Source organism: Hippocampus zosterae, chromosome 12 (genome assembly GCF_025434085.1).
Source record: "Hippocampus zosterae strain Florida chromosome 12, ASM2543408v3, whole genome shotgun sequence".
Taxonomy (NCBI): Eukaryota; Metazoa; Chordata; class Actinopteri; order Syngnathiformes; family Syngnathidae; genus Hippocampus; species Hippocampus zosterae.
Genome location: NC_067462.1, coordinates 15,885,319 through 15,911,960, shown reverse-complemented (window position 1 = coordinate 15,911,960; position 26,642 = coordinate 15,885,319). Strand labels below are relative to the sequence as shown.

At 41.1% G+C, this 26,642-nt stretch overlaps 1 protein-coding gene across 1 annotated transcript in view; it reads right to left on the bottom strand.

Annotated features, from left to right (window-relative positions):
* Positions 1–1,332: 1,332 nt before the first annotated feature.
* Positions 1,333–26,642, bottom strand: part of vwa8 (von Willebrand factor A domain containing 8) — a 63,524-nt gene continuing 38,214 nt past the window's right edge. The window contains exons 29-45 of the mRNA XM_052081722.1: positions 26,429–26,616; positions 23,884–24,003; positions 23,694–23,758; positions 23,458–23,583; positions 22,515–22,627; positions 21,372–21,523; positions 21,087–21,291; positions 20,930–21,011; positions 18,994–19,198; positions 14,315–14,423; positions 13,531–13,687; positions 8,095–8,203; positions 5,723–5,848; positions 5,154–5,312; positions 4,451–4,549; positions 3,257–3,495; positions 1,333–2,441 (exon numbers count right to left, since the gene is read on the bottom strand). Of these exons, the coding sequence (XP_051937682.1) occupies positions 2,333–2,441; positions 3,257–3,495; positions 4,451–4,549; positions 5,154–5,312; positions 5,723–5,848; positions 8,095–8,203; positions 13,531–13,687; positions 14,315–14,423; positions 18,994–19,198; positions 20,930–21,011; positions 21,087–21,291; positions 21,372–21,523; positions 22,515–22,627; positions 23,458–23,583; positions 23,694–23,758; positions 23,884–24,003; positions 26,429–26,616 (2,363 nt within the window). The 3' untranslated portion in view covers positions 1,333–2,332. The remainder of the gene's footprint in view (positions 2,442–3,256; positions 3,496–4,450; positions 4,550–5,153; positions 5,313–5,722; positions 5,849–8,094; positions 8,204–13,530; positions 13,688–14,314; positions 14,424–18,993; positions 19,199–20,929; positions 21,012–21,086; positions 21,292–21,371; positions 21,524–22,514; positions 22,628–23,457; positions 23,584–23,693; positions 23,759–23,883; positions 24,004–26,428; positions 26,617–26,642) is intronic.

Sequence of the window (26,642 nt, the reverse complement as noted above, 5' to 3'; positions counted from 1 at the left end):
TGTATTTATTACCACTAAAATTCTTATCAAGTCAAGTCAAGTCAACAGTCTTTATAGAGCACTTTCAAACAGCCATCGCTGCATACAAAGTGCTGTACATGGAGCGATTTAACATACACAATAAACAGTAAGACGAATCGGTAATAAAATGTACAATTATGTACAATTGCATTCATTATACTGTACGTATAGCTATGTATCCTTGTTGATAGGATTGCTTCATTTGTGCTCTGATTTACATGTTTCAATTTCATGAGGGCAATCAATCAAATCTAATGTGGTTGCATTGAGCGACATAATTAGTTGAGAGTGTCGACTGGGGATTTTGTATTAGGGGGGAACTGCGGTGAGGATGTCATTGTGGAGAAAATCGAGTATTTTATGTCGAACATCGGGGGCGAGGGGGGGGGGGGGGGGGGGTGCGCCAAGTACAAAATTAATGTGTCAATAAATGTCCTGATCTTGGAGAACACGGTCTCAATTCCTATTCCTGTCAGTTCTCCCTGTCCTTTCTCATTATTGTGGTGCAGTGGAGCCAAGAAAATGTTTTCGTACCCCTTGAACTTTTCACATATTGCTGCTTTACGAGCACAACCACAAACCTCAATGTTTTGCCTGTGTTTTTTTTTTTTTGCACGCTCAACACATTGCACATAATCGTGAAGGGGTATTTTCAAAATTTAAGCCTTCCCAGGAGATGAATCTCATTCCTGGTTTCTAATCTATTGCCGAATTCAGCAGGATTGCCCTCTATGGAGTGCAAAAACTTTGCTGTAGACAGAATCTCCACCTGAGCTATGGATTTCTGAAGCTCCTCCAGAGTGACCATGAGCCTTTTGGCGGCTTATCCAACCAGTGTTCTGCTCAGTCGCTCCATCAGTTTCGGTGGATGGCCATGCCTTGGTTGCAATCGTGCATACTTTTTTCCCCCATTTTTAGATGATTATGATTGAATGGTGCTTTTTCCGATGTTCAAAGCTTGACATTTTCTTTCATAATTTAACTCAGTTTCTAAGAAACCACATAGGCCTTCACAGAACACGTATATTAATCTGGGAGTGAAGTGGACTCTGTTGACTAAATAGGTGACTTCTGAAGGCAATTCATTGCACTTCAGGTGTGTTGGAATGAAAGGGACAGATTTATATTTGCTTCAAGTTTTGACAAGCTTCGTCATTTTTGCGCTACGCTGTGTTTGTCTATCGCATGAGCGACCCGACCCCGGATAAGATAAGATAAGATATCCTTTATTTGTCCCACAATGGGGAAATTTACAGCCTCCAGCAGCAAGAATGTATGTAGAAAGAAGAGAAAAAAAAAAGAATAATAATACTCTTCCCTCTATAAATGGATGGATTTATGGACAGGTTTGTGATTGTGAAAAGGTTCAAGGGATGGGAAGACTTTTTCAAGGTACATACGGGCCTTATATAAATTATTTTTCTAACTGGGCTTTGACGTCAAGTAGCAAGCGGTCGGACAAATCTGTCCAAGAACCTTTTTTTCGGGGGCTAGCTTGACTTTTATAAATTACATAGAGCTGTTTTTTGACACACTTAACAGTTCTGTAACTGGTCTATGTTGAGCAGCAAGATAATTTAGACACGTCTACTTCACAGTTCGGGGATTGGGGTATGAATCCCCCCTGCAAACTTACTGTTGTTCTGTGTTAGACTCTAAAATGTGCATCGATTGAAATCAGAGTGTGAGTGGTTGTTTGTCTATATGTGTCATGCGATTTACTGGCAACCACCTAGTTAGGTTCCAGCCCACTCGTGACCCGAACAAGCGCTGCAAAAAAGTGATGGATAAATGGGGTGTGATGAACTCTGCCTAGTCAATACTGATGTCACCAGAACAACTGCTAGTTAGCTAAAATTTTATCACGACAACACCCGTTTGATATGAAAATACTGTTATTATTTGCATTCATAGTGTTAATACTGCACAAAGTTTTAAAAAAGAAAAAGGCCACTAAATGTGTGCCACCCATTGAAAAAGTTGATGAGATGCCGTGCACATTGCAATAATTAACATTGCCACTTACGGGCACAGAGTGCAAGATCTGACTATGAAATACGATCTCAGATTCCTCGCAGGACAGAGATAACCAGTCAGGGTGGCGGAAAGCCTTGAGCGTGTTGACACGGCTTCCATGGGCTCGAGTGATGGCGGCCGCCTTGAAAGAGAGTCCTCACTCAGGTGGGGCATTCCTCGCTTATTCCCGAGAAGCCAGGTGAGCCGAGGACTTTGACTTTTGGGTTGCAAAAATAAAATTGTGTGTGTGTATGTGTGTGTGGTGGTGGGAGGGGGGTGTCAGTCAGAGGCACCGTCAGACACCAGACAGCATTGTTGATGTGAAGATCTGCTGCAGTATTTGGGGGATCTGCTTGGTATCCATAGCAACAAAGGATCTTCCAGCTGGAAGGGTCTTTTGTAGTCTGATGCACAAATATAAAGACACTAAATTTAAAAAAAAGAAGGGTGAAGGCAGAGACACTCATATTTGGCTAGTAAATGGATGAAAAACAACATGGTCCAATTAATCTTTCCATCTTCTGTGTGAACAACAAAGAAGAGGAAGCGCACGTAGTAAACAACAATAAGACAAAAAGCACTGTTTTTTTTGTTTTGTTTTCACATTCTAGAAGTGACCATTCTCCAGCTCTCAGCCAACACACTCTAGTGCATCAAGCTATGGGTGTTTTGCATGCCAACTTTTTACAGTGGAAATGAAAATACAAAGGTCATACTGAATGAAAGCAACTGTATTTTTGACTGTGGAACTGCTAAGTCGACTCAGATCTTTCAAACCCTTGCACTGGTTTGAAACCCTAACACAGCCTTGAAATCTTAACAATTGGCCTAAAACAGACTTGAAAGCCCTTTGAAACTTATCTAACTCTTGTCTGGAAATGATTTACAATTCCAAACCTTAGTTTCAAACTCTACATTGAAACTCTTATCCTGTATCCATTAAAACCTTCAGTTGAAACCTTAACCTTTAAAGGTTTAGCCTTTACACTTTAATTTGAAATCCTAGCTGTTGTTGAAAGCTCCGTGTGAAAAGGGCTGGTGAGCTACGGTTTGTGAGCCACTTGTTTTGTCTTGTTTGTTAATATGGTTGAACTCTGACACTGTGTTGTAGATGATTTCTTTATCAATTAATGATTAATAACACTTTCTTTGAACCACCACTTTCCCATTGAACTTGCGTCCTGTTAGTGACCTTTTCTTCTCTTTACCCTCTCCTCACCTTTCGGCTTGATCGCCCAGAGAGCCGATGAAAATGGCGAAGGCGTTGACCTGGGGGTTCGAAGTGAGGACCTGGGCGAAGCGCTCGGGTCGGATGCCGTAGCGCTCCAGGTTAGCATCGCTTAGCACCACCACAAAGTGCTCGTCGGCCTCCTCTCGCGCTAGCTCCTTGATGCTGGCCGCCGTGCCCTCAAGCGTGTAGTCGCCGCTCATGCAGAACTGAGAGTGGGCGTGCATAGTCTTTAGGCGATGGGAGGGCAAAATGGGGGGGCCAAAGCACAGAAAAAAAAAATCAGGATATTAATTGTGCAGAAGAGGAAAAGAGCCCCCAAGACCGTAGCCCAGCGAGCCAAAGAATTAACTTCACAAGTGTGTTTTTGTGATGTCACAACAGAATACAGTATGAGCAGTATTAGCAAAAGAGGAAAGTGTAACAAAACCATATACATAAAACCAAACCTTGCTGTAAGTAATTGATGCCCGCCACCCCTTTCCCAAATAAATGTAAAAGTACAAATACTTCATTTATGCCCTGACTAAATGAAGCTCCTGCCCTCACATCAACATTTCCTCTTGACACCAAGATGCAACAAAATAACGCGAAGGCAATATTCTTCAAAAAATATATCATAAGAATATAAAAATTAACAAATTGCCGACTTCTTGAACGGCGAATACTGTATGCTGGGAACATTGCAAACAAAAACAGAGCATAGTAGTAAATCGGAATTTATTTATTTATTTATTTTGGCCGCTTGCACAAAATGTATTACCGGTAATTAAATATCATAGGGCTTTGTTCATTCCCAAAAGATTTTGAAAACACCAGCAGCTGACAGGACTCTGAAAACACAATACTCTTCCCTTTCCATTATAAGTCCGATAGGTAAATTGAAAGGGTGAGTAGTTTTACTTTATTTTACCCTATTATAAATTGATTAATTTCTCTTCATAGTTGTATCGAGTCAGAAATGCGAACATGTAAAACCCTCTGGACCGTGTGGGTTGCGGATGCCAAAATTTGGGTCCTGGAACAGTTTCTTTCTATTTCCAACAAATCTGAACAACCTACACTTTAATCAGCCATCACGCAGTGGATCATAGTTGATTCTGCCGCTTTGACTGTACTTTGGCAGAAGTCAGTAAATACAAACGGCTGCAGTTAGAATAAAGTAACATTTCTCCAACCAGCTACCTTAAGGACTTTTAGCCTCTGCTTGTTGTTCTTGGGCACTCTGTCCACTCGGACCAGATCGATGTCATAGCCGTCGCCCGAGTGGCCCATGATGTCGTACTGTGATAAAAAAAGAACAACTGATGAGATTTGACAAGTGTAGAAATGATTGTGCTTTTGCATTTGCTAGTTGCAACAGCACCACCTTCACCGAGAATGACCCGAGCCCTCATGCCAGTTTGTGGTGGAGTGTGATGCAACATGATGCCCACTCAAGTGTTTCAGCCCTGACGAATGTGTACATGCTTTCCATATACTTGTCAGGTTTCAGAGCAGGTTGACCTGGCATCGTCAGCTCAAGTCTTCTATTTCAGTTCAGGATGTTATGTCCTCTATCTACGATGAGATGTTATGATCACCATGTTTCATGGGCCATGTGTGAGCTCATTTGCACTGTTGCCAGACAGGAAAATGTGTTTTGAAAATGTAAAGTGAGTAAACCTCGTAACATGTCAGTGCATTTTTTTTAACTCTTGAAGAGATCGATTCATGACACTTTTCCTATGAGAAGAAATTGCAACTGGAACAATCTTAACCAGCATCTTGGAGAAGATTATGTCCTACTTTGGAGGTATAGTATACACAGGAAAAAGTAGTGGTTCTAGACCATTACCGTGAGGAATGTTGAAACGCAAACAGGATGTTTGGGTGTGACCACCCTCACCTTGAACTTGTGCTCATAGCTTTCAAAAGCCTCCATGACCATACACACAGCCTCCATAGTGCGCTCGAGGCGTCCGTCCACGCCGTTAAAGCGGTACATACTTCCAGACACATCGGCTAGCACACGTAGACGTTTGGGCTTTTGCTGTGGCGTTCCAGGCTGTGAACACAGGACACAATCACAACGGAAAATATGGAGTCAGTGACTAAAACAAACACCCACATTGGGATTAACTGGTGTAAACTACTAAACACGCGCACACAGCGAATTGATTAATTGATGGACGACAAATATGCAAAGTTTGGAGCTAAATGAGGCAGAAAAACAATGCCTGACGATTTAAGGATTGTATAATTAGCACAGGAAATTCCTCCTCAACGGCATGAGAGTCGAAGACATGATGCCTGAGAAGAACGCCAGAGTGTAATAATAATCTCACATATACCACTGGAATGTACTGACTGACACAAAGGTCAACTGTACGTGTGTGTGTGTGGGGGGGATAATTGTGTGTGTGTTTAAAGGTGTGGTAAAGTGGGCGGGAAAAAACAAAAGAAAATCATTTTCACTTCGGGGTCCAGTTCTCCTCTGCGTTTATAAATCGCCCTTTCGCCGGTGAGGCCATCAATGATTTTTGCATCGTCCAGTTCTCCCAGAGCCTGGTTCTTTAGCCACTGGCGCTCCTTGGCTTTAGCCTGGAACGCACATGCGCGCACAAACAGACAACACACGCACACACACACACACACACACACACACACACACACACACACACACACACACACGCACACGCACACGCACACGCACACACACACACACACACACACCACACAAAACATCAGGCGGTTTTTCCATTTGAAAATAGTAACAGCAGAAGGCCACAAACACATCAGTGGCAAAAACCTCAACTGTTAAAATGCCCCCATGATTAACATCTGTGGTTGGCAGTAACTAAAGTCCAAAAGCAGATATTTCAGGTTCAGAGTCAGTGCTTTACTTGAGTATTTACTTTTCTGACAATTTTTTACTGTTCATCTACACATTTGAAAATATCTGCAATTTACTTTTTTTTTCTCCAAAGTGTGACAATGCAACATAAAAACCGACGCAAGTAAAGAACCAGAACCATTCATCCCCTGTACCGCTTATCCTTATTTGGGTCGCAGGTATGCTGGATCATTTTATGTGGTCCTTACAATCTCTAATGCAGGTGTTATAAATGGCAAAGTCTCCTGAGTGTTGAAAGAATGAAGGGGGGCTTCCCTAAAACCCAGTCACACAATGCATTGCTGAAAAGTTTCCAGGAAAGCTTCATCGTGTGCGTGCGTGCGTGCGTGTGTGTGTGTGTGCGTGTGTGTGTGTGTGTGTGTGTGTGTGTGTGCTAAATCACTCATCAAGTATGATAAAAATAACATGACTTCAGGGCATCATGTAATCTCCCTCATATTAACGGCCCGCGGTGTCGAGGACAAACAAGCACTGTTGTTCACGTTCAAAGCTGCTGCTTTGAACACCTGGATGGAGGGACGTGGGGGTGGGCGTGGGTGGGAAGCACACAGGACATGAGCACAAAAGAGCCTCACACCGGAGAATAATAGAGCTAGCATGGCCGCTCTGTCATCATTCTGATATGACACACACCTCTGCACACATGCACTTGAGTTCTCACAGGGATTCTCAACGACTCACAAAGTCAAAACAATGACATCACTCTGTCAATGGAATACAGCAAATATGTTTTTCATTTCGGCGCTATCATATTTTGGTCGCTAGGATGCATACTGTATGCTAAAAAACAAAGTTGTTGTGTTTTATGGTTAGTAGTACCAGTAGTAGTAGCCCAAGAGTTGTTTGATCATGAATTGCCCAATACATTTATTTCCAAGGACCTCCTCTTCTGTGCCTTTCTGTGACTCCTCCAGTGTCTTTAACTCCGTTTTATCCTGCTGTCACACTCTGAAGCTCAGTGACCACTTCATTCTGTGAACATGCTTTTTGAAGCCCCGCAATGGCGAGGAGTTGTTCATCAAGGGAATGTCGTCTTGGCTTATTAAGAAATTATCTTGTGATGTTTCACGGTCCCGTGCCACATTTTCTAAAACTAATATTTGACACCCTTTATCGGGTTTGAATGATCATTTAGGTTGCAAATGCCCCGATCAGGGTATTCCAGTTCGGCAAAAATTTTCTGAACGGACGGTTTTCTTAATAATCATCAACCAAGTAAATGAGTTTTGCTCAGATTGGATCGCTGCTCTGCTTCAAATGAATATCTTAGTTGCTTGTTTTTGATGATACTAGTGTAGCCTTTACTACCGGAGACAAATTCCTTGTGTGTTCTACATACTTGGCCAATAAAGATGATTCAGATTCTGATTGTGATATGGAACACAGCTTTCTTGTGATTGGTAGTTGGTGATATCTTGACTGTTGATACATGGACACCGTGAACTGTGAGCTATATAAGATTCTGTCTGTTCCCTCCCATTATGTGTCTCGGTTATGGTAAATTGGCACTTTAGTTAACTCATGACTTTGTCTTACATTGTCTACATAAGTCGGAGAAAAAAGCTAACATTGTACTTTACTGCTAATTTTAGCTTACACACTCTCACAAGTGGTTAGCGCATCCCTTTCATTTTCCAACGTTAGCTTATGAAAAACACCCAACAATGGAGTTATTGGCTAATGTTGACTTACATACTCAAAGTAAATCAAAGGCAAACATTGAAATTAACTACTACAGTTAGCTAACCTGCTGTATTAGCCTGTGAATGTCATATTTTAAAAGCCGTACAACCCATGTCTTTTTTTTAAAAACTTTTTTTATTTTTAAGTGGTTTATCAAAGGCTTTCCAGGAATGTTCTCAGATTTTCCTCCCCTGCAGAAACTAAGTTCAGTACTGTAGTATATAAGAAAAGTTAAACATGACCAGCAAACCTGCAAAGTGTCCAGGATAATGCGTAGGGACTGAACTTGTCTCCTGACAGCACTGGAGAATCGCTCGTATGTGGTGGCGTCATACTCGCTCATATCGATCTCCTTCAGCCTGTAGAGAGACGGATGCAATTTTATATTAATTAAATGTCCTTTTGAATTTGAAATGTTTCTTTATTTATCAAAATTCATAGTATGGATCATTGGAAAGACATTCTGTAATACTCTACAAACGTGACTAAAAATCTAGAAAATATATGATAAAATAATTCATTTTAGGAGAATAAAATTGTAATATGACAAAAATAAAACAAAAAAAATCTATTCTAGCCATCGTCATGTGCCTTCAGGACAAAAATGCCACTTGCAGTTTGACAGTAACAACATTATAAATCAAAGTCCATTCCTTATATTTTGTTATTTATGGAGAATGTGACGCATACAATACCATGCCTTTTTTGCATTTGAACAAAATGGATTTCCTGTGTCACATCAGTACCTTTTTGAACGCATCTATTTTTTTAAGAAATCTTTTAATTTGTCGATTTATACCTGTGAGAGAGACATGTGTGCTACGTCTTGTCTGTGTAATCCCATCATCATACTTCAGCATTACCTACATACTTAGAATCCTCTTTAGGGGTCATTAAGCATCTTACCTGCACTGTGTTTGCATAAACGGGCATGTGTGTGCATGCGCATGTGTCTGTGTATTTGAAACATGTGACGACAGGCAGACTGTGACTGCACAAAGGTACACAGATAGGAAGATATTGTAACTAAGTACGTGTCACAGCTCGCCAACGTATCTACTGTATCTGTGTGTGTGTGTGTATATATATATATATATATATATATATATATATATATATATATATATATATATATATATATATATACACACACACACACACACACACACACACACACACACACACATGTGCCTATTGTCTATGTGCGACTGCTTGCATGAGGACAGAGACACAATAATCATGGACAGACTGCGGGCGTGAGCCACACAAACATACAAACAAAATTTAGGGACTCAGACAATAAACCACAAGCATTCCAACCAGGAAATGCCTCACGTCTCGACAGAATACATGACGACACCCTCCCTAAAGGGTGGATAAATTAAGGTCTTGATTTCAAGGGTGGCGGCACGGTGGTCGACTGGTTAGCGTGTCGGCCCCTGCAGAGGTGCAGGGTTAGATTCCGGCCCCAGCCTTCCAGTGTGGAGTTTCCTCCCACATTCCAAAAACATGCACGATTGAACACTCGAAATTATCCGTAGGTCTGAGTGTGAGCGTGGATGGTTGTTCATCTTTTTGTGCCCTGCGATTGGCTGGCAACCAGTTCAGGGTGTCCCCCGCCCGCTGCAAGACAGCATGCATTGTGACCCTTGTGAGGATAAAGCGGATCGGAAAATGGATGGAATTTCAAGGGTGTTTTGGGATGAACATGACCAAAATACTCAGTATGATGCAGTGCACTGCGCGAAACGAACATACTTTGAACCTACCTCTCTGACACTGTCATTCAAAACTGACCATAATTACACAGACATCATCATCTCAGTATGATCATAATGCCTCACTTAGGGCCCTGTTTCGATATGCAAGCGCCCGTGTGCCCGGCGTAAAAATGGGTGCATCTTCCTTTGGATGCCAGGGCAAGTTTAGTCTAGTGTTTGAGACCACGATATGCCTCACTGGGCATTCTGGTGCAGGGAACTGCCTTGCCCCTGATGCACCTGACAATTTGGTTACAGGAAGTAGACTGCGCTCAGCGTTAAAACAGACATATCATAATTTGTATACGAGAACAAGTCTAGCGTTTTTGTGAATTTTGGTAGACCTACGTAAGCCTCACCGGCCATTCCAGGTGTTGCAGCTGATGCCAATAGAAAGAAAACTCCACCTCTGCGTACAGTTAAAATAGCGCGGGTTTTTAATGTGACACCGCGGAAGAGCTATGGAGCTAAGATTGAGGCTTGCACACTGGCTGTACCAAATTATAGTTTGAAAACAATGCATAGCAACATCTTTCAAGGTCCTCTCTCTCTCTCTCTCTCTCTCTCTCTCTCTCTCTCTCTCTCAAGCTCCAAAGTTTAATCAAAGTTCGTAGTTATGTTTAGTTTGTACGTATCTTCAGGCTGTAAACAAATGGTGGCGATGTCGGAGCAGATGCTTGCTGGTGCAAAATGCTGCGATTTACACATGATTTGATGAGTAGACTAATAGTTACTACTATAGCTGACTAGTTCACGAGCAAAATGATCGTTTGTGGTCGCTGAAGTTGAGAATTCTCATTACATAGCATACACAAAGTAGGTTAGTGCTCAACATTAAGATGTGTTATTAACGTGAATTGCATAAAACTTGACAGGGAATGCAGTAAATGAAACCTGAATAAGAACTGTGAGTGTGTGTGTGTGTGTGTGTGTGTGTGTGTGTGTGTGTGTGTGTGTGTGTGTGTGTGTGTGTGTGTGTGTGTGTGGAGGGGAAGGTTTTTGTGGGGGTTATATCCTCCGCCCTCCCAGCTAAACCTGCTGCCATCCCTACACCTCCCCAGGTAAAACTGTCTGCAGCTACTTGTGCTCAAACTTAAACACCAAAAATGAAAATACATTTAGAAAAGACAAAAAACAAACCAAAAAAACTGAGGTTCTAGGGAAAAAAGTAAAGACATTTTTAGGGGCACATAAAGTCATCTCTGATTAAAATTTCCTGTTGACCAGGGTTATCAATTTTAATTATTCGCTATGAGAAAAATTGTAATACTAATCCGAAATTTGATTTAGCATTGCAACAGAGCTATGAACAAGAGAAAGCCCGGCTTTGGTGAGATGTCATCACTGCGGTTAATCACAGAGCCGCTATTGAGTGTCTCACAATTTATGAGCTAAAGTGTGCTTGCGTTTGAATGGATGCTTGCAACTACCGTATGATGACAGTTGTTTACTACACATTCCGCACTCTTTGAGAGAATCAACTGCTGTCCGGCCACATCCCAGTGAGCCCACAGAGAGAGAAGCATGGCACCGCCACTTCCTCCACACATTCCTCTGGTGTGTATGCATGTGTGTGTGTGTGTGTGTGAGTACCGCAACTGCTACTATGTCTTCCACATTCCACAGATTATATTTAACACAGTAAAGAAAGCGAGTAAATAGCAAGTTATGCTCAAAGAGGAGTGACCTCTTCCCTGCCCCCAAAAAAGAACTACCACATGCATAAGGTGGAGTTGCCGACAACTAAACAAAGAAAAACTATGAACTATTTTTCAACTCTTTGAGACTTGTGCATTTAATCTTTGTGGGGTTGTTAAATTCGGGTCAAGTTCAAAAGCTCCAATGTTCTTTTCAAAATAGTGTCACAATAGACTAAATAAATGTGTATGACTAAACTTGTCATGAATTTTGAATGCTCTTAAATAGTAATTGAATTCCTGCAATCTGACTGTGGTCATGCCGAATCTCACATGCAGGTGCAGCACAAGCAGACTTCAGCTAAAATACAAAACAGCGTTGTAGAACTTTTGGTCTCATAGACCGCAAAGACATTGTCCCATATTGTTTTTATTTCACCAATCACCATGCTGTGTGTATGCGTCTATTATGTGCTTTTTTGGGAGTGGGGTGGGAGTTGTGCATGTGACATCATAGTAAGTACATTCTCGACACGATTGGCAGCCCGGACCATGGTCAATCACATTATTGTGGAGCTAGCGATCAACTGGAATTTTTTTTTTGCCCTCTCTACTTAACATGCAGTGAGATTCTATATTTCATCTGAGAGCCTGTTTACCTGCCTTGGGGTTGGTGTTGCATTTTTGGTTAGCAACAGAGTGCAAATGGGTTCAGTAGTTGTTAAATAACAAAAGATAATTACAAGAGATAATTACAGGACTCAAGGGCCCGACCGCTAAATAAGGCATAAAATAACACAACTTGCTTTGCTCATCTAAGCAAGTTGTGATTTGCTTGCTTATTAAAATTAAGATTTGGTTTGTTTTGAATGACAGGTCCAGAGAATGATCTGATCAACAAATTAATTTTAAAAATATATATTTAAGGATACAGATGGGGGTATGGTATAGATTTATGTGTCATAAATAATGAAACCCCCTGCTGTTAATAGTTAGATTACATAAAGGTAAAAACAATTGGCAAACATTGGCCATTTGGCAAATTATTTTGGCCAATCATTGAAGAGCCATAAATTGAGGATTACAATTGTTTTATCGAAGAAAAATACTTGTTGTAGGGTTTCTTTTCAGTCAATGTCAACTACTGGTATGTCATGGAAATTTTTCAGCTCTGGTTGAAGGTTCGCTTGAACAGGAATCAATTTGAAATATTACCCTTGATGAAAATACGCCACTGGAAAGACATTTTGGAGCCCTTCCAATTTAAAAAAGAAAAAAAACCAATATACCATTTATGCTGATTGTCTAATTTGAAAAGGGGATGATGGCTCAGACCTGCCAGGCATGTCAACGCGGCCGCTTGAGTAAAGGATTGTGTCTGTGTGTATGCGCACTGCCATTTCAGCATACCTGAGCCTGTTTTTGCTTGCGAGCCTTGATGACTGCAGGCAGTTTAAAACGACAGGATCATAGCTCGGTTGATGTTTAACCTGAAGCTTAGTAAACAAAGGACCTTTTGGTGGATTTACGAATGGATGGATATGAAAGACAAAATTTGCATTGACTGTATTTGTGAAGGGAACATTTTTTAGAGCATGTGGTGACAGGATTTTTCCAAAAAGATGGAGAGGAAGTGGGGGAAAAAGTTGGGAAACGGATAAAAACAGAGCGAGAACAGAAGAGGAGATTCACAAAAGGAGTGCATGAGAGGATGAAGGGAATCACTGTGCGTCACGATAATCAGGGGAGGAGGACAGGGGCTGGGGGTAGGGGTGAGGGGCTAAAAGAGAGTAAAAGGGAACAAAACAGAGAACAGAGACAGCCTTCATAGTTGAGTTTCTGAAAAAAGGGTGTCCTCTTGGCTGCCCACACGTGTGCACCTGCATGCACATCCGCACATGTATTCATCAGACCAACTATGGAAGACCTTATTCATCTATCCACACATTCTTCAGCTATTGTTCCACAGTTGTTTTTTTTACACTACAGTGTGGTAATTGTGCAAGCCATAGCAAGTGGTGAAGCGGGACAGATCAATGGAGTGCTTAGCGGCTGCGCCCACGTGACACGGCCCCATCCACTTAACTTCACGGCAGTGAATGATAAGTGGAGTCAGTGGGTGTGTGCGAGGCATGAAAACGGTGGAGACAGACCAATCGTGTGCATTGGCACTCCTCACACGTGACACTGCTACAGCCAGTCAACTTTTGCACACCAATCGTGGGACTCTCTCCACGGGACACTATGACTTCAACATGACATGCCGCAGCCAATCAATTTAGAACCAACCTGTCTTTGAAAGCTTTTTCTGCCATCTCTCGCGCTGCTCTGCGGACCTCCTCTGGGACGGCGTCCTTCTCTGCCTGGGAAACCTGGAACACTTTGTGTCCCGCATCCAAGCGATACGGGCCCCCTTTCCCACCCAGCCCCGCAGTGTCTCGACCTCCTACAGGGAAACATCACAAAAGAACTTTATTTTACGCTGTGTGTCAAAATTATGCATTTGGCATTCAAACAAATTTCCTTCACAGATTTGGGCCAGTAAGTTGGTGCATGTGGTCATCCTCCTTGAGATTTAGAGGTTTTGAATTGACATCTCACCACATGTCGTTTGAGAGAAGTTTGCTTTTTCGAACTATGCTTGCATGTGTTTTCTCAGAGTACTCGTAAGTGCAGACTCTAAATTGCCCATAGATGTGAATTTGAGGGTGAGTGAATGTTTGTCTATATGTGCCTTGAGAAAGACGGGGTGTGACTTGCCTATCCTTGCCAAAGTCAGCTGCAATAGGCTCTAGATCACCTGCAGTGCTCAAGATGAAAAGTGATACACTGTAGAAAATGTCAACCTGATTGATTGATGCATTACTTTTAATATTAGTTTATGATCATTGTTATATATCATTATATATTGAACATAATAATGCTGTAAAATGAATTTGATGTTATAACATCAATAGAGTGTGTGTTGTGTGTGTGTGAGAGAGAGAGAGAGAGAAAGAGAGAGAGAGAGAGAGAGAGAGAGAGAGAGAGAGAGAGAGAGAGAGAGAGAGTGAGAGAGCCTCGGCTAGGTCACCTGTGCCACCTGCCCACTGGTTTCCGCCTACATGTGGTGCATTGTTAGCATCCACCTTGCCATGTTTTGGTGCAGAGACATCCAAGCCACTGTCCCTTTGGACGGTAATCTGGAAGAAAGAAAACAGGTCTTTTATTTATTTATTTGTTTATTTATTTGTTTATTTTAAAAAGATTGAAAATTAGGGTTGGAAACCACCACAATGCCTTACGCTTGGCACATTGTTGATTTTATGAAGCATATAAACAAACAAAATGTGAATATGTTCCACATAAAACACACTTCTCTTCCACGAAGGTGGAGTGATAAGGACCAAGACATGCCGCGAACAGTGAAAATTCCAGATTAATTGATGCGCCCCTTCAAGAAATGTTTATATTTGGTCATGGATGTCACAGCATTACGGCAAACCACAATTTTTGTCTCAATGAAACACCTCAACTCACTTCAACATAGTTACCGGTACTTAACACCAAGACACCACAAACTGGCACCAAAATGCATTACTTTGGCCGGAGAACAAAAACTGCAAAATAATGAGTTTTTTTCTGTGAATAACAGGATAAGTTCTTAAAATAATCGGCGAATAGGTGAATTGATGATTGCCGAACCGCTGTCCACACATTTCAGTACCACAGCCATATCAACACCACTAGGTACATCACTTTTACTGTTAAACAGCACTCACTAAAGGTAAAACATCGTCACAACTGGGGCCCTTTCACACAGACACACACGCTAACACAACAACAACAAAATTGACATATGCAATTGTTGGGTGTGAAACTTCACACCAGGTCCCTACTCCCGGTATGGTGGACTTCCCCAACATAAAGGTACCATGTGAGTTATAATCTTGACTGTTTTTGCTGATCTTGTCACAATGTGAGACTTATCATGACATAGCAGCCACTATGTACTATCTGTTTCAAAATGCCGCACCTTTAACGAGTCTTAGGGGTCGCTATATTTAGCACAGATTATCTGACCCAGCCGGTATGTGGAGGAGATTATACATATAGGCATGTCTCATTGACCTTTATTACCAGTACTCAATGTAACTATCACACTTTTAAATATCCATTCTCACTGAGGCAGGCCTACTTATAAATGTTTGAATTAATTTGAATGGACTGCATTTTCGTATTGGGAGTCACACAGTCCTACACACAATTGTATTTCATACCGAATATTAAGTGTGATTTATGATTGGAATGGAAAGTGTTTCAATTAATTTAGGGCTCTGATTCTTAAGATATTTATGGGAGTAAGTACGATAGTTTTATGACAACAACAATAACTCGAAAATAACATCTGATCAATTTATTGCTGCTTTCACCACAGTGCACGCAGCAGCCAGGTAGACAGGTATACTCCCATAGCACCACAATGTTGCATTAATCTTTTTTCTACTCTGACAGAATAAAAAAGAAAAATCTAATCACACTTTTCCTGACAAATTTCACCGGTTTTCAAATTATATAACTTTAGCATGGTGATCATAACAGGATAGACTTGGAAAGTTAAAGAATTTGTTGAATGTGAGACTGAAGGAAAAAAACAACCCACTCAATTTTAATGATCGATCGAAAAAAGTTGTTGCCACCTCACTGTGTTTTTATTGTTTTGAGTACTTAGAGGGGAGGGAAACGTCACCCCCTCTCAGCAAGTATCATAGATGGGCCTCATCTCCATCATATGATCTGTCTGCTGTCATATCCATGTACAGTATGCAGTGATGCATGAACATGAGCTTTGCTGCACACATGCCTGCCCTCACGGAGAGGAATGCTTTGCAGATGGCTTGAGGCCGTGGTTACGAACGCGATTATGATCACCTGACATACACCCACACACATGCACAGTTAACTGCCAGGTCATCAGAATGGCTTCCATCCACCTGCCCCTCCTGTCAGGAATCGAGTCGGGTTCGTCCATTTTAGGGGGTGCCTGCTTCATAATATGAGCATAGGGCGCCAAGGGGCTTTTGGGAAAGGGGTGACTAACGCTATCCATTTGAGTTTAGAGAACGTGTGCGTCACTGGCTTGTCAGTCACAACCATCTGCTCCTCTCCACCGTGAAAATGGCACATTATGATTGGATTTACATCTCTGCTAATTGGCCGATCATAACCAACGCCTCATTAAATGTAACAACATTAAATGTTGTTACATTTCTTTTTTAACTGTCTGTAGAGTTAAATTAACTCTAAATGTTTATTAACTTAATAAGCATTTAATGATGGTGATGGTATGGCCCTGAAACAAATTATTTTGATTACCCATTATTCACTTGGCAAAATTAGCCAATAACAGCATTCAGCACCGGCATCCCATCACGAACTGCTCAAATTCCAAAATGTTTTTGCAGTCTGGTCTGAGTGTTAGGCATCCCCACAAAAATGAAACATTTCAGAGCAGAGTGTGACGTGTAAGCAGGTAGTCTGGTATTGAGGTGAGGGATGTAAACGGTGTGGTGAGAAGTACATAGAGCGTCTCTGTTATTCACATACAGTAGAGTCAATGTTGTTTCTCTGGAGCCAACGGCAAGCACAGCGGCTGTCTTGTCTGCAGTAGACGAGGTGTGCCTCCACCGAAGAAGAAGTGACTATTGAGGAATGTGTATGCATGTGCCCAAATGTTATCTTTTCAGGTATTTGGCTTTGTTCTTGATGACTCAAATTTTGGTACTCTTCGGGTACTTCATTTGTACATACCAATTTTGATTTTACAGAAAATCATTGATGCAACAAACTTAATTATTCATTAGGTGCTTCACACTCAAATGTTAATGTTTCCTTCCATGCTGATTTCAAAAGGAGCCTTTCAAAAGGTGCTTTCTTTGTTCATGTGTGCAGTTCAGCTGACCCCGCATATTTCCATTTCGGCATCGGCAGATTTGCAAAAAACATTGTTAGTTTTTTGTTTTACAAATATATATTTTGGAAGGTTTTCTTTTTGTTCCCTCCACATTTTCATCTGACTGTTTTTGGAAAATTTATCAGCACTTTTTGAAACCCCCCAACCGTGCGCTTTCAAATGGAATTTTCTATTTTCACTTCTACAGCAGCCCATTTAGGTGGCCATCCCTGAATTGCGCATAAATGTTCAAATACATTATGCGACGATGGCGACTTGTTACATTTCCTTGCCTGTTGACACCTGATCCCCTATAAATCCGCTGATATGTGAAATAGTTATCTACATACATAATCGTCAATATGAACACATTTGCATCTCCACTCTAGATGCTCAGTGCATTACACTGGTTCTACAGTTTACCTGAGTCTCGTGCACAATGACACTAAAGTCAACTCTAATCACTAAATCTAACCACTGTGGGATAAAATATGCAAGAAACAATAATGCCTATCTGTGTTCAGATGTTCAGACACAGTGGCGTGCATGTGGACTTCGACATTATCTGAAGAATGCGTCTGTCTGTGCTCTGCAATGTGGGCGCCAACACAATGCCGCCTCAGTCGACAGATCAATATAGCAAGGGTCATAGCTGTTGCATCATCACTACAAAGCCCTTACATTCATTAACGCCAGCAAGGACAACAGCGCATACATTTCGGAGTGGGCAGGAAGCAATCCACATCAGGAATGTTTCCAGTGGATACCTTCTGAGAATCTCTTCTCAGAGCTCAATTTTGTGGGCTCATTCGCAAAATAGCACCGCCACCCAGTGGTATTAAGTGAGATGAGAGTAGTCCCCAGTGGTGGGGAGTAGCCAGATACTGTATGTTGCCCACATAATAGTACAAAGGTATAAATGTTAACAATAATAATAATCAATAAATAAGTTCTCTAAATAATTACTTAAAGAAGAGTATGTGTTAAAAATACTTGTGAGCGATTTCTGATTTGTTTTAATGAGCACACTTTTCAAATAGGAATGTGCAAATTCAGATCGTGACTATGTTACTTTAACCAAAACAATAAGAACATTTATAAAATAACAAATTAAAACAAATTCAATTTCTTTGTCTCCTCAATCCAGGTGAGCCACTTATGACTTCGCTTGACAAGAGGAATGCAACATTTGTAGCCCATATCTATGTGCGCTGGCTCTCTATGCAGCGATTCAAGCCTCAGTACACTCCTTGGGAGGCACCCCAAATTCTTGTATGGATTTCGCTTGACAATACTCTCAAGGCTGAGATTATCACCTCATCACACCACTCAATTTATAAATTAACATATTTAACTACAGCAGTGTGTGAACAGCCAGCTTTTTTAGCAGTGACATTTTGTGACTTAGCCTCCTTGTGAAGGGCGTCGATGACCGTCTTCTGTACATCTCTCAAGTCAGAAGTCTGCTACCTGATTTTAAATATGACTGAGAAACCGTTTAAAAGCTCAGGAAATATTTGCAGATATTCTGCATTAATTAACTGATTCGGGGATAACACCGTGGGTTTCCAAAAGAAAATTGTCATAATATTGAAATGTTCTAAGACACTGATTTTACATAATACAAAGTATATTACTCTATTTTCTGCAATGATAGACAAAAAATAAAACTTATTCATATTATATGTACTCATAAATGAGATTCGCTCATTACTAACATTTTGGCTCAAACCCAAAGCTAAATAAATAAATGATTGACCAAACTACCCTTGAAACTCTCAAATGTCAAAAAAGTAAGGTCAAGGTACCACTGCATTTACCTGCACAGGCCTACCGTCCTCAGTGCCAATCATATTCCTCCACTCCATCAGCGATCGCTGCAGCGTGTCCAATCCTGTTTCCCAGAGTCGCACGTAACCACCCATGTCCACCGTGACCACGCCGCCGGTGTTGAGTGGAGCCATGAGGACATCCGTCTCTGACATCTTGGACAGCCAATTAGTGTAGGGTGACACAGACATCGACCTGCCACCCATGACAGTAAAGAGAAGTTGGAATTTGGTTCATGTAATATACACTTTAGACTGAGGTCACAAAAAGTAAAAATAAAAAAAAATAGGGTTAGGAGGCACTGATTACTAACCGAGTATACCGGTAAGTACTTGTATTTACATTTGAAAACACACCAATGCCAAGCACTGATACTTTATAATGCCATTACGTCTTGCAAATGTAATAATGTATCAGTAAAATTATTTTCATTTAATCAAAAATTGTTTAAAAAAAACACAAAACTCCAAATTCCAAAACACTCGGGATAGCACTCACAAAGTAATCCCATCCCACTGGTCCATTTGCCAAACCTTTTATACGCTTGCGACCAATATGAGAAGAAAGAAATATCACATGGTTTCAAATCAAATTGGCTCACAGAATGAAAGAAAGAAACATGCCCTATATCCCTCTTCCTCAACTGGCGGAACGCGATCCACGACCGGACCGCCGACCTCCTCTGCCCGGACCGCCGACCTCCTCTGTCCGGACCCTCGGCAAATTGTATAAAATAATTTATAAATTGATTTTTACGTTATACCTTTTATATTTGTGGACTATAATCTGCGCATTACCGCGATCGCTTGTTAAAATTATCCATTGTATTCTTTGCGTGCACTAACAGATGTAATGCAGAGGACCGCGGCAGCGCGACTTTGTGTGTATAATGTTTGACTCACTCGAGACCCTGCCTGAGCAGGGCATGTCGGCGATAACGATGCGCTGATTGGCTCCTCTGAACTTAAGGTGTGTCCATACGTAAGCGTAAGCATATACGATGCGCTGATTGGTTCCTCTGAACTTAAGGTGTGTCCATACATAAGCGTCAGCACGCATTCAAAATGGATAATAGTGTCAGGAAAGAGACGCATGCGCGACGCCACTGTGCTCACAGCTTCAGCCCAGGACAGCCGCACACAGACAATTAGACAAAACGAATCGCGGGAGGTTTCGATTGTGTGCAGTTCTGCTGCCGTCTACTTTGCAACTGTTTAATAGAACACCGCAACATGGTAAATGAACATCCCAATGGCGTCCTCAAATAATATTTGCATGCCTCAGACATTGCATTCACCTATTGTGGAAGAAAAGCACTGCACATTCCTGTGCTCCCTTGTGTCAGTTTTTAAAATGGTTCTTAACTCCTCTTCTGATATATTTTTAAGTGATTTCAGAAGGGATGTGAAAAGGGGAATTGTACAAATGAAAAGGATATTTTTGCTTTTATGTTTAGTATTTATTTTGGTAAAATTAGTATTTTGTTTTGTTTTTGTTAAATTAATGGGAAAATTACAACTACTGTTTAACAAAGTTTCTATTTTCTATTATTTCTATTATTAAGCAGGCACAACTTAACAAAATAAAAGCGTTCCTGTGCCTCAACACAATCCCCCTCATTATTTGCTGTGTACTGGCAAAAGTGAATAATTATTTTCATGCACCCCATTATTGGTTGGTTGTGAGGAGTGTTGATTTGTATAAGCTTAGCTTGACCATACTAAATGGGCATATTGCCCTGCTCCCCATGACCGCTGTGCATGGGACCGGACCTTGGTCTTATTTTAAAAAAAAAAGTGGACCGACAGCATTTCTAGTTGAGGACCACTGCCCTATATATTGAGGAAATTTATTGGCACAACTAACTACTCCATATCTCACTACAAGATGGTGGCAGAACATTCAACAGTTATCTGTCTTACTTACCTTGGGACAGGAATATATTTGACTTTTTTAGAGTTGAGATCAGTCACTTCCAGGTAGGCTGATGTCATCGGAGGGGTGACATCTGAAGGCAAAATAGGAAGTCGTTCCATTAGAGTGTCAGACACTGTCATACAAAAGCAGTATAAATGCTAATAACCTTTTGGGTAGATCTCCTTCAGGGGCACCTTGCTCGGTGGAAGGGCTCGGACCACCTGATTGGCTGACAGTAGACTCACACAATTGCTCTGTTTGACCGCAGCAGTCCGTAGGCCACCTCGGAGGAATGTGTGGGCGCCACTGTTGCTGCTCTTCACCTCTGATAGGTCGAGAGCCCTCTTAAAGCTGTACACCTCATTGGGAGACTGGACCAGACATTAATCATCACACTGAAAGATGCTCATCGAGATTAATTGAGATATTTTTCATGTGTTTTTATGGTCACCATGAGGTCTGGGAAGCCCACGATGACTCGCGCAAAGGTGCTTGTGTCAGCCATGATGCGATTCGGGGAGACAATCTTTTGGCTGAGAGCGGAGCTGAGATTCTCGTTGGGAAGCTGATCACATGACAGCATTTGGGGTACAGACACATTATCTGACAGAGCAGAAAATGGGAAATATCAGCGAGGAATGCCATTTTGAGCTTACTGCTTTACAGTTATTTCTTTTGAGAAAAGCTTCAAATCAATATTGTATGGAGTCCACTAATTCGTAGCAACTGTAACCTTTTATTTCAGCCCAGTGAAGGAAAAGGAATGGTAGGCTGTGCATTTTTTTAAAGCAGCATTTGCATTTTTTGTTTTAGAGCATGTTGCATGGAGTACACCAACTTACGACACCTGTAAATTTCTATTCCAGCCCAGTGAAAGAGAGTGATGATGAAATATTCAGTTGCACAAAAAACAGCAGTCTGCTTTTTTTTATTTTTAAGAACAGCTTCACATCTGAGTTGCATGTAGCCAAAATATGAAGATAACCGTACTTAAGGGGTCTTTTCCTTCCAAAAAGTGAAAGAAGTTAAATATAAGCCTGTTTATAAAAAAAAAAAACATTTTTGAAAGCAGTGTCTGCATTTCACATCTGTGTTGTATGGAGTTGTAATTTCTGACACCTGTGAATCATATTTAACCTTCCTATTTGAATAAATAAATAACATCATACAAATTTCAATTAAAAAAAGGGTTATTTCACCTGGCCACAACCTCCTGCCCTACCTACTGTACACATAAGGAACTCCTTTAAAGTCAGGTCTATCAATTACACAAAGCATACATCTTAAAGGGAGCTTGCAACATTAAAGAGACTCATGACCATCTACAATGCATACACGCTCTTTGACATTTTGTTCCCGGTAAGAGTGGGAAGCAGCAGCCACACAAATCCTCAACAATTGTGTTGTGGACAGGTGAGCTCAGTGGTCTATTCAGGTCTTGTAATGCCGTTGTTCTAGTGATGCTGTTGTTGTGAACAGCCCGAACAAAACGCCATCGCAAACAGGCAGAGTGCATTGTGGATGGAGACAGAACAGCCTCAATAAGCTTTTTTAAAATTTCATTCCAGCAGAACAGATGTGTTCAAATACCCACCTGCACTGGCGGCCGCATGGCCTGAAGTGATGGCGTCCTCGCTGATGGTGTGCAGCTGACACACGCCTGAGTCCTCGGCCCCCATGTGTATGGGCTTGGTCAGCAGGAACTTCCTGTTTAAGGTTGTTTGCAGAGGGAGACTGACATTGAAATGGCATTTCTTTGTATAAATGTGTGTTTTGGGACATAAATGCTGGATAGTGAGCCCCATTTATTCCACATTCAATGCTCACCCACAATAGAATGATATACAGCAGAGCGACATTGTTAAAAAAATAAGAAAGAACATTAAAATTATCTTTTTTTGTAGTTGTATCCCTCCCTTATAATTTAAAACACATTTAAACATATTAAAATTTTGTGAAACATACATATTACAAATTACACGTATAAAATGAAACATTTTGAGCGTCCCCCCCCAACAACTATAATGGGTTCCAAGTGTACAACACACTTGCGGTTTGTGCAAAGAGCTGCCAACTTTAAAACTTTTGGGCTGTTTACAAGCAAAGGAAGAAAATAGCCATTAACATCTGGTGGTGCACACTGGAGACTTCTTGAGATTTTGAGACTCACTTGTGTCCAAATCAAATGTGTCCAATAACGTTGTGTGAATTTTTATGTAAAAAAATAATTATGGCAGTAAATGGGGATTTGCTGGAATGAATGTGAATGAACAAAATAGAATCTAAATTTATGAACCCAAACTTCGTACAGTCAAAAGGTTATATTTTTGTGAAAGTGACAAAACTAGATCTCTTAGAAATTTCAGAACAACTTCCTAAATGACTCAAATTACAGTAATCAGGAAACTTCAGTTTGTGCTTTGTAAATTTAGCATACATTCCAAAGAATACCAAAGGGTACCCGTAAAAACCAATCCAATGTGACTTTATCTGCGCACACACGCAAAAAAAGGGGAAATTGAAAAGTAGTCACATACTTGTTGGTGTTGCTCTCTAACAGCAGCCAGCGGTCCTCTGCCACCAGGAAGACAGACTTGAGGTTGATGGGCAGGGAAATCGTGTGAACCTGGCCCTCCAGCACATCTAGTACCTCCAGCTGGTTGCTGTAATGGCAAACAAACACCAAGCTTATTATAAAAAAACAAACAAACAAACAAACAAACAAACAAAAAACAGATTAGAATGTGTTGCGTGGCAAAGGGCATCATCTAACCCGTCTTCCTTGTAGAAGAGCAGCCAGTTGTTGCGGGCGAAGTCGCGGCACATTTTATACTCTCCCTACAAAACAAACAAATACTTGTGAAACTTCAAATGTTTGAAAATGATGCACTCAGCATCAGGGGATACACTTAGTCAAACATTATGGTGTAGGTGATGAGAATGATTTGAGACTTAGCACTGACCTGTGGTTCTTTATTGCTCCACCAAGTGGAAGTCTTGCTGGGGGGCTGCTCGCTGTTCGATGAAAACATGAGTCTCCGCACTGCCCCCGTGGCCATGTCCATGTGTAGCACCGTGTTACTCTGATTCAACAGAGGGAAAGAAGAATTAGATACACAATCGCTCCAGAAATGATAATTAAATGCGACGTAAATTGACAAAAAATATTTTGACACCGCAAACGATTTAAATGTGTATACTGGGCTGTTACTGTCAAAAATGATTATTCGAGCGATCACTCCTTCAATTAATTGAACATTTTATTTTTTGATGTTTATTGGGAATTGTTTCGTGATTAAAAAACAAACCAAACACCTCTCTGAATTGCTTGGATTGCCCAGGTGAAATCAATGAGAAGCGGAGTCCATGGGCCCGCTGCTCCACTCCCTCTAAAGTGTAGATGCTGTCTTCTGCTAGCCTGGAGTTATTCTCTGTTTCTCATACTTTCAGTTGCATTAAAGTACCGGTATTTGTATTATTTGGGAAAGAGGAGTCCTTTTGTTCTTTTTTCATGCCCAGTGAGCCGGGTTACGACGTTGGCCATCAGTTAGTTGTCAATTAATCACTAGAGTTTGACACTGCCATGAACATATTTCGGCTACAACACTCTATACACACACACATACTTGCTGACATCACACACCACCCCAACAGGTCCCACCTCTTATAGGTAATTTTCAATATATTTTATACTTGCAAGCAATGTATTTGTGTGTTCAAATACATTAGTTTTTAATTTGTATAAAAAAACAGAAAAAAACTAACAAAAACAAAAAAAAAACACCCAAAGTGTAAGGGGTAAAAACGCCTATGAAAAATAAGAGATTATCGTGAATTGCATCCATTCCCTGCAATTAACAGGAGTTCAATTGGCTTTCACTATAATAAATATAGAAAGGAAATATACAGAACATTAATCTTTATGGACAAATGGAAAAGATTACACATAGCAGCTATAATAATTGCATTTTCAAAGCTAACGTTATGAACTAATTTCGATTTATCGACCTACACTGCATTACTGACTGACACACTGTAATATTCTTTGGGTAAATTTTAATTTGTGCAACCTACAGAGGGCGCTCCAGGACAAACCAAGTTTAGTATTTCGACACATGTATCACATGTATTCTTGTATGTTGTTTTCATGGTGTTTAATCTTCATCTTGTTTCAATGATGTGCCTGTGTGTGTGTGCGCGCGCGTGTGTGTGTGTGTATGTGGAGGTGTGTGTGTGTGTGTGTGTGTGTGTGACCTTCATCAGCCACCCACTCGGCTTCGTCCTCATCTTCAGTTGGGTTTGATGAGACAAAACCACAGGGAAGCGAGCATGATGCTAATGGTTTCCTTATTGGCTCGACATTCCTGATATATACACACATGCGCACGCATTGCAACTATTACACGAAGGTAAGCCCCTTTTCTTGATGATAAACATGGACCATAGCACATAAGCACAAGTCTGTCCATCTATCTCCTGAAAACTCTTTTCCTCCTCCAACCAGAGGTTACATAATTCAGCAAATAATAAAATAAGTATGTTTTTGTCCCATTTCCGAGATTCAAAACTACGGTAACTCAGATAAATGTAGACCATATATGCGGTGGTCCACACAGTCATTTGAATGCTCAAAAATCAACGGGCACAACCTTTTCTGTGCCAGGATATGCAATATACTTGTGTTATCCATAAAAAAATATGGTACATTGTCATTAGTTTGTTGACAAAATGCTAACCTTATGCCATTAATGTGCTAAGTTACTATAAGTAGCACTACCAGGACGCGTGTTTATTCGTCAGCAGTCATCAGCGTCCCAGAAAGGACTCAAAATACTCTTTGGGCATATTTTTCCGGTCTGAAAGCCTGTGACCTGTGTGTGAACTTTATTTTGTCTAGGCCTCTTCATATCTGGACGGACGTGCTTTGATAGATCACAACGGTATTTTTAGAATCCCCCTCATCCCTATTTGTCTAATATGCAGCAGCTGCAGAAACGCTGTGAGTGGACAAAGAGCTAACATGAAATGCATTTGTCTCAAACTCGGAGAGATGTTATCACGAATTATGGCCCACTATTTTGAGGAACATAACAAACAGAGTGTCAAGATTCTTAGTCGAGTTCATAGTGGTCAGAATGAGGACATGTCATCGTGTTCATCCTCCGTCTCTGGAAGATTCTCAATTGGGATGTTAAGAGTCCTCCAACTGGAGTTAGAGTTTGTGCTCTACCCTTTCCGGATGGATGTGACCAGGACAATTTTAATAGTAGGTATTCAGCTAGCATCCATAATGATTCAGTGAATGATTGCCAGAATGTCCAGCGTGGTGAGAGAGTGGTCTGTCAAATTCCCAGAAAAGCGAAACAAGACAGTTACAGAACAGCTAGCACACTAAAGAACTGTAAAATATCTTGTTCTGGGGATTATTACCCAAGACTGATGACCATAACCATAAAATGAAGACTCGGTTTTCATTGGCATGGGTTTGTTAGATTTTTGAGAGCCAACCTGTTGCTCGTGCAGAACCACCTGCCCATCCAATGGACTTCCCAGGGGGGCCACAGTGACAAAAGGCTGCCAGACACCACTGATGGTCCTTGGGAAGACGTCGTAAAGCTCCACGCACTGGATGGCCTCTCCACGCTCCTTCATGGAGTAAAGCGTCACCGGGTTACACGTGGCCACGTACAGAGTGTCTGCAAAGCAAACAGGATGCATCAAA